Source organism: Sinocyclocheilus grahami, unplaced genomic scaffold (assembly GCF_001515645.1).
Source record: "Sinocyclocheilus grahami isolate Dianchi unplaced genomic scaffold, SAMN03320097.WGS_v1.1 scaffold55.1, whole genome shotgun sequence".
NCBI classification, from domain to species: Eukaryota; Metazoa; Chordata; class Actinopteri; order Cypriniformes; family Cyprinidae; genus Sinocyclocheilus; species Sinocyclocheilus grahami.
In genome coordinates, this window is record NW_015505234.1 from 4,544,990 (window position 1) to 4,560,097 (window position 15,108).

The 15,108-nt window shown below is 38.9% G+C and overlaps 2 protein-coding genes across 2 annotated transcripts; both read left to right on the forward strand.

Moving 5' to 3' along the window:
* Window positions 1-940: 940 nt before the first annotated feature.
* Window positions 941-7,486, forward strand: LOC107583836 (selenoprotein O-like). The gene is made up of 9 exons (XM_016270180.1): window positions 941-1,558; window positions 1,738-1,941; window positions 2,346-2,523; window positions 3,082-3,212; window positions 3,318-3,595; window positions 3,732-3,900; window positions 4,873-5,058; window positions 5,252-5,408; window positions 6,007-7,486. Exons 1-9 carry the CDS (start codon window positions 1,005-1,007, stop codon window positions 6,223-6,225), a joined length of 2,076 nt encoding a protein of 691 aa, XP_016125666.1. The 5' UTR covers window positions 941-1,004; the 3' UTR covers window positions 6,226-7,486.
* Window positions 7,487-8,377: 891 nt separating this feature from the next.
* On the forward strand, window positions 8,378-15,107 carry LOC107583896 (mitogen-activated protein kinase 12-like; the record flags this gene model as incomplete). Its single annotated transcript, XM_016270249.1, has 9 exons — window positions 8,378-8,566; window positions 13,568-13,697; window positions 13,823-13,881; window positions 13,994-14,105; window positions 14,181-14,210; window positions 14,299-14,346; window positions 14,427-14,541; window positions 14,842-14,913; window positions 15,043-15,107. Coding segments are annotated over exons 1-9 (750 nt in total), but the record flags the coding sequence as incomplete, so codon positions are not given.
* Between the last annotated feature and the right edge of the window lies 1 nt (window position 15,108).

The window sequence follows — 15,108 nt, forward strand, 5'->3', positions numbered from 1 at the left end:
AAAACGTTTCTGAAATGTCTGTGTATTTGACAAATATTGCATTTAATTCACTTCATCTGTGATAGAGTATGCAAACACCGCGTGAGTGTCACTAACGGGAGCAGAAAGTGTCTGGCTTGACGGCTCCGTTTTCAACTCCGCCCCCGACTGCAAGCGGCTACTCTTATTGACTGCCGTCTGTAGCGGTGCTTCAAGTCGAACGCACCTACAGACAAGGGAATCACATGACTAGACAATAACCAATGAAAACATGACACAAACACAAGGCTGAGGGTGCGTCCGAAATCGCATACTGCTTAGTAGGTACTACATTTGAATTTGAACGTACTACTCGACCGTTAAAAAAGTACGTTCTATATAGTATGAATGCGAGTAGTATGAATGGAATTCGGACGTACTACATCCGCCATGTTGATGTTGTCACGTGACATGCGTCTCCACAACAACAACAGCGCCTAAAGAGCCCTCACTACTGCGAACATCAGCAGTGTTTCACGTAATTCTTACCACTTTCATCGGCGATTAAACATCTTTTTACAGCCGACTCACGAAATCATCTCATCGACTTACAATGTTTAAACTTTCAATAAGTCAGCCGTTCACTTAGATCATGTTAAACAAGTGCAATTTAACCACAGTGAACAAGGTTTTTCCCTGACGTACTTACACTTGAAAAGAGCCGCGTCGCCGCCTCCCGCCGTTCTCGAATATGGCGCGTCCTCTCGCGTGGCCTCATGGGATAGTAAAGTGTCCATCCTATGCATGCTACGGAATTCGGGCGGAAGTAGTAGGTCATCCGGGTACTTCTCGCCTACTGTTTTTCGAATACTATGAATTCGGACGTACTACTCGCCTCGCATACTGTTTTTCGCCTACTACATAGTATGGAAGTATGCGATTTCGGACGCAGCTCTTGGCTCTCTTCGCAGTTATGTAAGGATGACTGTCACTTTTTCCCTAGCTTCCTTAACTAACAAGTTTTGTTAGACATCAGTACGATGTGAATGGCTTCTGCTGGAGCACGTTTAGCGCGGCTTTATATCTCATGTTCCGGTGTTATTTTACGTAGATCGCTATCACACGCGGGGATGGAAGACATGGGCGTAAACACGAGCCGCTCTTGCCTTGAGCGACTGGAGTTTGACAATGTTGCTCTTAAAAAACTTCCACTGGACCCGTCCACCGAACCAGGGATCCGACAGGTCCGGGGGGCCTGCTTCTCTAGAGTCCAACCCACCCCTCTGAAGAACCCAGAGTTTGTGGCAGTTTCAGGTCCAACTCTGGCACTGCTGGGTCTTGATGCTGATGAGGTTCTGAAGGATCCACTGGGCCCAGAGTATCTCAGTGGATCTAAAGTGATGCCAGGATCAGAGCCTGCTGCCCATTGCTACTGCGGGCACCAGTTTGGACAGTTTGCAGGACAGCTTGGGGATGGAGCTGCATGTTATCTGGGAGAAGTGAAAGCCCCAGTGCATCAGAGCCCTGAATTACTGCTTGAGAATCCCACTGGACGCTGGGAGATTCAGGTGAAGGGTGCTGGACTGACACCGTACTCTAGGTAGGCCTGCTACTGCATTTTCACTGCTGCTTTGTCAACATTTTGTGTGCCACATTATGTTGTGATATTCTCATTGACTGTTCACATTTGAAATGATCATTCTGGAGATGCCAGTTCCACTTTACTTTTCTTTCCTTAAGATCTTTGTCCAGTTTTTGTCCTTTGTTTTTTTTTTTTAGACAGGCAGATGGGCGAAAGGTTTTGCGCTCCAGCATACGCGAGTTCCTGTGCAGCGAGGCAGTTTTTGGCTTAGGAGTCCCAACAACGAGAGCTGGGTCAGTAGTGACGTCAGATTCACGAGTCATGAGGGATGTCTTCTACGATGGCAATCCACGCATGGAAAGATGCTCTGTGGTCTTGCGCATTGCTCCCAGCTTTATTAGGTAACCCTGCTGTTTTTTTTTTTTTTTTTTTTTTTTTTTTTTTTTGTATTTTTTTTTTTTATGTGCTTTCTTCATCTTCATTTTTCATTCTATTTAGCTTTATTTTATTTTTATTAATTTTAGTTCTTGAACTTATTTTATTATAGTTAGTATTCAAGGAAAATGTTCTCATTTAAAACAAATATTCGTTTTGTTTTTTTTATTTCAGCTTTATTTAAATTACTGATTTAAAAAAATAGATTTAGCTAACAATAACAACACTATCTCAACTATCTCTTTTTGACATTGATTTACAGCACATCAGTTTTTATATCTATAAATGAAATGGTGTCACTTGTAAAGGTCTTTTAGGTCTAGCTGTCATCGTTCTAGAAGTTAAGATGTTGACCTGATTCTTGATGTAGGTTTGGATCATTTGAGATCTTCAAACGAGCTGATGAGTTCACTGGCCGACAAGGTCCCAGCTATGGCCACGATGAGATCAGAACCCAGATGCTGGATTATGTCATAGAGAGCTTCTACCCAGAGATCCATCAGAATCACTCAGACCGCATTGAGAGGAATACTGCTTTCTTCAGAGAGGTAGACTGAGGTCTATTTATTGCTTTTAATAATACCAGTGCAGTGGTTTTGGTATTGATCCATTTAAACTCCAGACCATTTTTTTTTAGTTCCAGCAGTTGTTTGTTGGTCTCATGCAATCATCTTCTTATCCTCAGTGACCTTATTTACCTGAGTGACTTTGGCAGGCTACCATCATCAGATTTAGCTTCTTATCCACTGAGACTATATTAGTGCATGTTATCACTGAGCAGTGATTCAATTAGCTAATAAATACAAAATTATATTTTCTTTAAATAGAACTATTGTACATTTAAATTTATTTGTGATTTACGAGATTATGAGAATAAATACTAACACAATATTTCATTTTAATTCTTATTCTATTCTTTACTAAAATATTTATTTGTTTGTTTATTTTATAATGGCAGTTCAAGCTTTGACAGGAAAATAATGGGAACAGATGTGTGTCTACATTTAGATTAGTAATATTTTAGATAAATCATTCAATATCAGATATAACTTTCCATCTTTATTGTGCTTTTCTATATGTACTTGAATATGCACTTTTATTACTAGGTGACCTTACGAACAGCGAGGCTGGTGGCTCAGTGGCAGTGTGTGGGTTTCTGTCATGGAGTCCTCAATACTGATAACATGAGCATCCTGGGCCTGACTTTGGACTATGGGCCTTTTGGCTTCATGGACCGGTAAAGTCTGATATAAATCTCAAACGTTATTCCGACTGTTCAGCAATAATTTGCATTAATGAGCAATCATTCATGAACATTAATTTCCTTGTTTTTTCTTTCTAGTTTTGACCCAGACTTCATCTGTAATGCTTCCGATACTTCAGGCCGGTATTCTTACCAAGCCCAGCCGGCCATCTGCCGCTGGAATTTAGCTCGGCTCGCTGAAGCCCTGGTACCTGATCTACCACCAGACCGCGCCAAACAAGTGCTGGATGAGTACCTGCCTCTATACAATGACTTCTATCTGAGCAACATGAGGAAGAAACTGGGTCTGCTGAAGAAGGAAGAACCAGAGGACGAGATACTCCTCACAGAACTTATGCAGACTATGCATAACACGGGTATGAAGATAGTATGAAGAACAATCATCCTGGAGCAATTGTGTTATTCATGGTTCTGTAAAATGTCTTGATGTGTCAAATATATTAGAAAAGGGGGATCATTTTGTTCTATCTCTCTTCCTTTTCCTCCTCTTAGGTGCGGATTTCAGCAACACTTTCCGTAGCTTGAGTCAGATTTCCTGCCCAACACAGCAGGAGGGGGAAGATGAAAGTGAGGCTATAAAACAAGCCACAGAGCTTCTCCTGCAGCAGTGTGCCTCTCTAGAGGAGCTCAAAGCTGCAAACAGACCTACCATGGATCCACGGTAACACCTCAGGGTATATTCTCATGTACACTACCATTCAAAAGTTTGTGGTCAGAAAGAATTGTAAATGTTTTTAAAACAGATTATGCTCTTATGCTCACCAAGGCTGCATTTATTTTGATTAAATATATAAATATATATAAAACCGTTATATTGTGAAATGTATTACAATATAAAATAATATTTGACTATATTTTAAAATGTAATTTATTCCTGTGATGGCAAAGCTGAATTTTCAGTAGCAATTACTCCAGTCTTCAGTGTCATGTGATCCTTCAGAAATCCTTCTGATATGCTGAATTGGTGCTCAAGAAACATTTATTATGATTATCAATGTTGAAAACAGTTTTGTCTTTACGGTCACTTTTGATCAGTTTAATTCATCCTTGCTGAAAAAAAAGTATTAATTTTGTTTAAATAAAAATAACTTACCCCAAACTGTTGAATAGTAGTGTATATATTTTGAAATTTTTACCATAAATAGTGTAAAATGTATTAATGGTGTATAATGATCAAAGTTCTGCTTGGTTTACTATGTAGTAAGCCCAACTGAACTAGCTCCTCTAGCTCTTAAAAAAAATTTCAATTTACCAACTAAAGACAAAATGTCACACTGTTCTCATTATCTACTTTAAGATGGGAATAGATTTTTGGACTGTTGTTCAGAGCAAAAAGTTCAAAAATAAAAAAATAATTAAATATTTAACTTAACTTAAATATTTAATGTGACCCTGACAACTAACTGAAATAAAAAAGAAAAAAATATTTTAAAAGAATAAAAACTAAACCACTAAGTGACAAAAGCACATATAAAAATAAAGGTGAATTTGAAAGTATCTATAATAGTTTTATAGAAAATATCTATAAAAGAACACTAACTAAATATAATATGGTTTAAAATGGAAAAAGAAATAGTTAAATATCTTTATTTGCATATTTCTGTTCAGTGATGTTTTCTTTCCTTCAATATAGTGAACTTGCAATGCTGCTGTCCATGGCTCAGAGTAACCCTGCACTGTTCCAGATGATTTCGGACAGGAAGACAGTCGCCCGGCAGCTGGAAAGGCTCTCAAGATTGAAGGAGCTGATGGACACCACTGTAGAACAACTAAGGGCCAAACAGACTGAAGACTGGTCCCGCTGGATCAAAAAATACAGGTACAGAAAGGAATCTTTGAATTCTTTTGATCTGATGCATTCATTTCCTGTTGACGGTGAAAAATATATTGTAAAACATTGATTTTTAAATCAAAAAGACCTGAAGAGGACTTGACGAAGTATGTGTAAATTAATTCATTTTTTTTCCCTACTACAATGTACTTTTGCATATATTGTCTATCCAATTCCCAAGGCAGCGGCTTGCTTGTGAGTGTGAATCAGGGCTTGATGTGAAAGAACTACAGGAGGAGAGAGTACGTGTGATGAACAACAACAACCCATATGTGGTACTCAGAAACTACATCGCCCAGAATGCAGTAGAGGCAGCTGAAAATGGTGACTTCTCAGAGGTGGGGCCCTTACAAGCTTTGTGTTCGTTTTACTCTCTAGTAAGAGACACAGATTTTTTTTTTTTACTCAAATTAATGCTTTTATTCAGTTAGGAAATTCAATTGATCAAAAGTGACAGTTGAAGAATTGTACATTGTTATAAACAATTCTGTTTGAAATAAATGCTGTTATTTTATATTTCTGTTCATCAAAGAAAAAGAAAAAAAAATGTACCACAGTTTTTACAAAAATATTTAGCAGCACAACTTTTCTGAAAATTAGAGTTCAGCAAATTTGAATACAACGATCATGTGAAACTGAAGACTGGAGTAATGACTGTTGAAAATTGCATTTTAAAATATATAAAAATGGAAAACATTTGTTTTAAATTGTTATGTTTCACAATATTACTAAGAGACTTATTTAAAAAAAAAATTTTTAATTTGAATAGTTATGTTACTATTGAAAAGATGTTATAAATGTTATGATGTCTCTTAATAGTTAATGTTTTTTATTTGCGATCTTTATAATTTCTCATTTTATGTGATTGCATGGCATAAATTCCATAAAGTCTTAAAAATCTGCACTTAGACTTTTTTGTCTTCTCAAATTCATTAGGTCCAGAGAGTTCTGAAAGTGTTGGAAAAGCCGTTCTCTGTGCAGGAAGGTCTTGAAAAGCCAGGCTGGGTGGGAAGAGGAGGAGCGGCGGATTCTGGAGAAAGAGATGAGACCGGAGAACAAGGGAATACTTCTGGAGCAGAGGCTCGAGTACTTGTCCCATATGACAGCAAGCCCCCCATGTGGGCCAATGAGATCTGTGTCACCTGATCATCATAAAACCTTCATGACAACTAACCTGCTCATTTAAGCAGAATAATCCTGCAGAAGCTAGTGAGGTGTCAGTGAAGGTATTAAATGAGGCATTAAACTCCTGTCCACCAGTTCAAAACATGGAGTAAGATAATGTGTAGGGGGCTAAATGAAAATTCAGCACATTTATCTCTGTATATTTGACTGGTTACAAATGATGATTTAGACCCCCAGTCTAACCATGACAGGTCTGAGTCTGAAAGATAGAAGTTATGCCTTTATATAAAATGACTTTGGATTTGAAGTGAAACGCACAAGCTCCAAGCTCCAAGCTCCAAGCTCAAACGCACAAACATATGTAATCGTTTACCTAAAGGGTCTCGCTTTAAATCATGTAGTTATACATGTATGTAGCGCTGATTTAACACAATTAATTTGTAGCTGGAATAGTCTTATTATTCAACAACTACATTTAATAAAATTTTCACTTAAGTACTTTAAGTTTCCTTACCACACAGCTTCGCCTAATTCATTTTTTAAATTGTAATTTGAAAATGCATAACTCATCAGAAGTGTACATTTTACATATTAATTTTGGAGCCAACAGAGGTAGTACAGTATTTTCATATGCTTTGTGTCTATTCCTGAAATGACATTTTGATTTCGTTCAAAATATAATTAACAGAATTTTTATGAACTTCCCTGATGAATATGCAATATTTCTAAGATAAAGTACTTATTTAATAAACATAACAAATAGCATGTGTTCTAATTTTGTAAACCAGGATTAAAAGACATTTTAAAATAAAACAATAAAAGACATTTGGGACCTTTTCAGTGAGAGTGTGTGGGGAAGCGGCTTCCATTGTTTTCATTTATAGGGAGGAATGTCTGTGCCTCGGGCCCAGTACTTAGGTAACATGTTAACACAGGTTCAGATGTGCACCTAAATATTTTAAGGCAGATTTCAACAGTGCCAAGTACTTGCAGACAAAAAAAAAACTCCCTGTAATATATTGCATATAGCGGGAAACAAGCATTCTTCTTTGTTCATATTGCAAAAGACCAAAATGCATTGGACTCCTAAAGCCCTCGTTTTTATGTTTTTCAAGGCTGTGGAAGAACAAACATGCACCAGTTCTCAAATTAACTGAAGAAAGATCATGTTCTTGCTTATTTTGTCTCAGTGACGCAACTCATGTATGGAAAGCTGTTTTGACATTTATTCCATTAAACCTACTGGTATATATTTTATGGCACGAATACTTTTTTAATTACTAGTAAGTAATTTAATAAAGATTAGATTACATTTTCAATTTTGTTACTAACTTAAATTTGAATTCTAAGTACTTATTCCGTTAGCATCTAGAATGTAGTATTACATATTCATTACATAATTGTAATATTACTTCACTACTAGTCACTATCCCAATAATGACAAGTAATTATCTCATTTTTATTTTAACAAATTTCTTTGCAATTGAATTCTATGGGAATCTGTGTTCAGATATCAGCTGTTAATTCTGAGAGGGTGTTTACACAGCAGCGTTTTCAACTAGAAACTTTTTATACGTTTTGGTTGTTCATTTACACGACAACAGCGTTTTGGAGGCCTGAAAATGCAAACTTTTGAAAGCAGGTTTCAAAGTGCAAGTTTTTGAAAACGATACTGTCAGTCTGTGTGCAAATTTGCACAAACATGTAGCGTTTCTTTACAAAGTGACATCAGCAACTACTGACCTGGCATGCATAATACACCATTTTTAGCCGTTTTTTTGTCTGTATGCGAAACTTTTCAGTTCTTAGTACAATCGTTGTCATGCAAACATACTCAGTGTTATTCATTAGTACGTTTTCAATATGTTGCTCATACCTATTCCAGTTTTACTTGTAACTATTTAATTACTAGCATCTATTCCAGTTTTCCTAGTACTGAATGGGCAGTTTTGTGGGATAGACTGAATACTAGTCTCTACTTGAATCATAGTTATTTAGAGTAGTTAGTGACCCTGGGAAATATACTGGTCGCTATTTGGTTACTTACTCATGTATTTTTAAAGTATAGTAACATTAAAATAGGTATTTGGTTTACACAATAGCTTTATGTTAATACAGCTTGCCATACACACTGCCACGCCGGAGAGGGAGCGGTTGCGCGGGCACGCACAGGTAGATTTCTATTATCAGTGTTCAGGTTAACCTGGAAATCACAGCTGCGGGTCTCGAGGTAGCACATATTTTTCACCAATATGTCAGGCCGATCAAGACCTGGCTATTATCGTCAGGAGGTGAATAAAACCTGTTGGGAGGTTCCGGAGAGATACAGAGATATGAAACAGGTGGGGACGGGGGCATATGGTACAGTATGGTGAGTGCTACTCTCATTTTCTGTACTTCCTGGAAAGATTCGTGCTTTACATTTGAAAAACACGTAATGCATTGTCACTGTAGCAGATCCATGTATCTGGCGTCTATTCAAAACAAATGATGTGTAAGGAGGTAGTCAAGCACAAGTGAAACATCACTTTATGATTAAGATGCCCAGAAGTGGCTTGAGATATTCAGTTGTACGGTATGTTTGAGAGTAGCCTGCGTATGTTTTCTCACTTGAAGATATTCAAGATAAACAAAGACAGAAAATGAGAGTTCCAAATGAGAAATCCAGTGCCTGCAAAACTACGTTGTGTACAGCTCGTTGCATATGAGGTTAATAATTATAAGATGGCAGCTGTTGACGAATACTGTGGTCAGGTGATGCTGGTTTATTGCATGTCCTCACCTTTCCATATTTGATTTAAAAGGCCCAGAGGAATATCCCAGAGTAATATCACTATTAAGACAAGTCCCACAACTTAAAGGTGCAGTGTGTAAATTGTAGCGTACGGTGCCCGTTAGGTGACATGTTCGGTTCACTTAGTTGTATTTATTATGTCTACGGCTCACCCCACCAGAGAAGCTATGGCGGCCGATACAGGACTAAAGCCCAATTTATACTTCTGCGTCGAACCTACGCCTTAGCTTACGCATAGACGCACACCCATACGCCGCAGCCTGACCTGCACCTCTCTAAAAATCTAACAGCGCGTCAATTCTACGCAGACCGCAAGCACTGTGATTGGTCTGCAAGAACCCCTCCCTCCATATGTACTCGAGTTTTGTGTGTGTTTATGTGCACTTTAATATATTTTAATGTTACACCTTCTTATATAAAATAAAACAAAGCAAAGAACGAGTGTCTTATCATTTATTATACTACATAGCATTATACATCAGTAGTTGTCCGCAACAAACAATGTTGATCTGCCGTGGTACAAGTCCTTGTGCAGATTGAAAGAATGCCATCATCTCCTGTTCCGTTGTTGTCTCCTTTTTGTAGTTTTAAATAATGATTTAATGATTTGATAGCTTCTCCTACAAGCCGCTTCTTCTTCGACTTTTGCCGTGGTACTGCGGGTTACACCAGCAACATGCCCGTGGACACTGCGGACTAGCGGTTTGCATGTGTACTGCACGTTGATGCGGACAACGACGCAGAAGTATAAATGAAAACTGACACATAGCCTACGGCGTAGGTCAGACGCAGAAGTATAAATCAGCCTTAAGATGTCGTAGTTTGAGACAGCAGAGAGTAGCCAGCAGGCACAGCGCCAGAATTATTTCTCTACCGGTGCTAAGGGGAGGCTAGACCAATATGTGGGGGTGCTAAGAAAATAAATGATATTGATGACGTCAGAGTAAACCGGGGCTATTCAAAATTCTGACGGCGCTATAGCCCCCCCTAGCCCCAGTGTAGCGCCGTCACTGGTAGCCAGCAATGAGGTTTCTTTACAAAGGTAAATTAAGGAATTATATTTACTTAATTATTCAATAAAACAATGTTATTGCGAATATTATTGTTACTTCTTCATCATTGTGTCAGTGTTTTATTCGCAAGAACAACATAGTGACGAAACGTGCTCTGTTGGTCCTTTGCGACTTCCAAGGCCCTGTCCCAAATGGAACACTTCATGTGCACTTGTGGTCTTACAGACTTACAATGGCCGCCGTGTGCGCATGTCTGTTAAGTCCACGAGACCGTAGGGTGTCCCATTTGTCGAGTGCTACTCTCATTTTCTGTACTTCCTGGAAAGATTCGTGCTTTACATTTGAAAAACACGTAATGCATTGTCACTGTAGCAGATCCATGTATCTGGCGTCTATTCAAAACAAATGATGTGTAAGGAGGTAGTCAAGCACAAGTGAAACATCACTTTATGATTAAGATGCCCAGAAGTGGCTTGAGATATTCAGTTGTACGGTATGTTTGAGAGTAGCCTGCGTATGTTTTCTCACTTGAAGATATTCAAGATAAACAAAGACAGAAAATGAGAGTTCCAAATGAGAAATCCAGTGCCTGCAAAACTACGTTGTGTACAGCTCGTTGCATATGAGGTTAATAATTATAAGATGGCAGCTGTTGACGAATACTGTGGTCAGGTGATGCTGGTTTATTGCATGTCCTCACCTTTCCATATTTGATTTAAAAGGCCCAGAGGAATATCCCAGAGTAATATCACTATTAAGACAAGTCCCACAACTTAAAGGTGCAGTGTGTAAATTGTAGCGTACGGTGCCCGTTAGGTGACATGTTCGGTTCACTTAGTTGTATTTATTATGTCTACGGCTCACCCCACCAGAGAAGCTATGGCGGCCGATACAGGACTAAAGCCCAATTTATACTTCTGCGTCGAACCTACGCCTTAGCTTACGCATAGACGCACACCCATACGCCGCAGCCTGACCTGCACCTCTCTAAAAATCTAACAGCGCGTCAATTCTACGCAGACCGCAAGCACTGTGATTGGTCTGCAAGAACCCCTCCCTCCATATGTACTCGAGTTTTGTGTGTGTTTATGTGCACTTTAATATATTTTAATGTTACACCTTCTTATATAAAATAAAACAAAGCAAAGAACGAGTGTCTTATCATTTATTATACTACATAGCATTATACATCAGTAGTTGTCCGCAACAAACAATGTTGATCTGCCGTGGTACAAGTCCTTGTGCAGATTGAAAGAATGCCATCATCTCCTGTTCCGTTGTTGTCTCCTTTTTGTAGTTTTAAATAATGATTTAATGATTTGATAGCTTCTCCTACAAGCCGCTTCTTCTTCGACTTTTGCCGTGGTACTGCGGGTTACACCAGCAACATGCCCGTGGACACTGCGGACTAGCGGTTTGCATGTGTACTGCACGTTGACGCGGACAACGACGCAGAAGTATAAATGAAAACTGACACATAGCCTACGGCGTAGGTCAGACGCAGAAGTATAAATCAGCCTTAAGATGTCGTAGTTTGAGACAGCAGAGAGTAGCCAGCAGGCACAGCGCCAGAATTATTTCTCTACCGGTGCTAAGGGGAGGCTAGACCAATATGTGGGGGTGCTAAGAAAATAAATGATATTGATGACGTCAGAGTAAACCGGGGCTATTCAAAATTCTGACGGCGCTATAGCCCCCCCTAGCCCCAGTGTAGCGCCGTCACTGGTAGCCAGCAATGAGGTTTCTTTACAAAGGTAAATTAAGGAATTATATTTACTTAATTATTCAATAAAACAATGTTATTGCGAATATTATTGTTACTTCTTCATCATTGTGTCAGTGTTTTATTCGCAAGAACAACATAGTGACGAAACGTGCTCTGTTGGTCCTTTGCGACTTCCAAGGCCCTGTCCCAAATGGAACACTTCATGTGCACTTGTGGTCTTACAGACTTACAATGGCCGCCGTGTGCGCATGTCTGTTAAGTCCACGAGACCGTAGGGCGTCCCATTTGTCATTTTAGTGTTCAGAAGGGTGCTCGCGAGCACCACCTCTTGCGGCCGTTATGTGCCCTCGATCCGCACTTCTGCCGAGCCCGCACTGGGGCGAGCTCCGCAGCATACTTCTACCCGACAGTCAAAGCGGCATTACGTCACGAAAGTGCGGACTCAGAGGAAGACCGCTGGGGTTTAGGGTGCCATTTGGGACAGGGCCCATGTAAGGGGACCTGGTGTGCCTCACACGTCCTGAAAAGTGAAGCTGCAGGCTCTTTGATCTCCCCCTGGTGGCTGGCTGCAGTACAGGTCATAAACCCCGCCCTCTCCATGTAAACGAATGGGACTTGAGTCAAAATAAAAAAATAAATTACTCTTCCAATACAATTTTCCAAAAGATAGTTTTGGTCATTAAAGGTTGTTGTTTTCACGCTGATATATGTTCAATTGTTCGTTTTTGTGATAGGTTTGATTTTAGCTAGTAATTTGATGCTATGAAAACGGGGCGTGTCGTTATGGTTGATTGGGTCTGTGGGAGTTTGGGCGGGAGTTTGATACCGCAGCTCTACCTCACGACACTACTGCGCAGACTCGGGCTCCAAATGACGTCATTTACTCAAGATGGCAGCAGCCATACTGAGATGCTTTGGCTTCACTTTTCTATCGTGGAAGGAATAGGAGACGCGTCGTCCATCTTTTTTTACAGTCTATGAAGGGGACCCGCGGTGTATGTAGATATAAATTGCTCATTCTAAGTTAATAAAAACATAACGGTTCATTGTGTAAGGGCTTTATACACCTCTGAAAACATAGTTATGTATATTATATTGCATTTCTGTCAATAGATCCTCCTAAATATTATGCACTGCACCTTTAACTATGAAATTATAGGCTATTACCATTTACTATCACTAAAACCACTCGTCCTCAGACCAATCCTTCATTTAGATTAAAATATATCTCTTAAAAACACAAATATACATATGTATCTTTAAAAAACACATTACTACTTCTCTTAGTTTCTTTTGACATAGCAATAGCTTCTTTTGTCCTAAATTCTACTATATTTAGTTCAAAATTCATGTACATAATAGTATTTATTCCTTCGTCACTACCCTAGTTAGTGACAAGTAATTTCATTTTTACTGGTAACTAATTTAATTGGCATTGTGGGAATGTGTTTCAGATATTTATTAATTTATGAATTCTGTAGTATGTTTTCCAGTTGCTCGAACCTATTACAGTTTTACTTGTAGCTATTAAAATAGTTTCTAGTGTCTATTCTAGTTGTCGTAAACACTAGTTTTAACTTGTGGGATAGATTAAATAGACACTAGCCACTACTGGAATCAGTTCTAGTATCTAAATAATAGTTAGTAGTTTCATTGAAAAATGTACTAGTCAAGATTTGATTACTTCTTAGTTTTTTGTTTGTTTGTTTGAAACATTAAAATTGATAATACTTTGGTTTACATAATAGCTATATGATAGTTCAATGGCAATAACATTTATATTTCTGTACTCTAGTTTGAAATGCATGTAGCATTTACAACTGGTAATTTACTCCTCAGCTATGCATTTGACCGGAGGACAGGGGCAAAGGTGGCCATCAAGAAACTCCATCGTCCCTTCCAGTCTGACCTGTTTGCCAAAAGAGCTTATCGGGAGCTCAGGCTGCTCAAACACATGAAGCATGATAATGTAGGACGCCAAAGATCGACACTCCATGATGAGGGTTTCTCATCTGCCTGTCATATTTGAACAGATTTGCAGGCTTCATGCTGTGCTGTATTTAATAACCACTTTCTCTGGTTGAACCCGTACAGGTTATTGGGCTCATGGATGTTTTCACTGCAGACCTTTCTCTAGACAGATTCCATGACTTGTGAGTATTTTACAGGTGCTTTGACCATTTGGTCTAGCTGTGATTGTTTTGGATGTGTATAGTGATTCTTGGATGCATGGTCATCATCTGATTCTCCCTATCCTTTGCACAGTTACTTGGTCATGCCTTTCATGGGTACAGATCTAGGAAAGTTAATGAAAATGGAGAGACTATCAGAGGACAGGGTCCAGTATCTTGTCTACCAAATATTGAGAGGACTCAAAGTGAGTATTGTAAGTTTTTAGTAATAAATACTTGCTCTCTCAAATATATTGCCATAAATCTCTTTGTGTTCCCAGTATATCCATGCTGCTGGAATCATTCACAGGGTGCGTAAGGTTGTTTTAATCATAAATACATATGCACACATGTATTTCTCACTGCAAAACCTCTGACTTCATCTGTTAAAACCTGCAGGATCTCAAACCAGGCAATCTGGCAATAAATGAGGAGTGTGAGCTTAAGGTATCTTACCATGAAGTGGTATTTGCGTATTCATGCTGTGTGCCTCTTGTCGAGATAAAGCCTTGTGTCTTATATTACAGATCCTGGATTTTGGTCTAGCTCGGCAAGCAGACAGTGAAATGACGGGCTATGTTGTGACACGTTGGTACAGAGCGCCTGAGGTCATTCTTAGCTGGATGCATTACACACAGACTGGTTAGTTCCATGTTGCGTGCACTAATCTTTATATATCTTTATGTATTTATTTATTAGAATTTACTGGTTGCATGCATTTTTTGAGCATTAACTGAGGTTGCTCTGTACTGTATTGTGAAACACTATCCATACTGTGATTAAAATCATATGTTAATACTAAATAAAGATCAGTGTTAGCCTATTTTATTGCTCTCATAAAGGCAATAGAATATTCTGGATTAATGAAATAACGCACTATTGCTTTTTAAACTGATGATAATACAGAGATATGTTTGTGTTTGATTAAATGTTTCCCATCAGTGGACATCTGGTCAGTCGGCTGCATCATGGCAGAGATGCTGCTAGGGAAACCACTGTTCAAAGGAAATGACCGTATCCTTCCTCGCAGGAAAGCTGTGGATTTTATGCGCAAATTTAGGAGAATATTGTATTTCTGATGTGGTGACTATTTCCCTAAATCTCATCCCCAGTATATTTGAATCCTTGACCATTTTCCACCAGACCTGGATCAGCTGATGGAGATCATGAAGATTACAGGGACGCCCGCAAAAGAGTTCACAGCCAAAC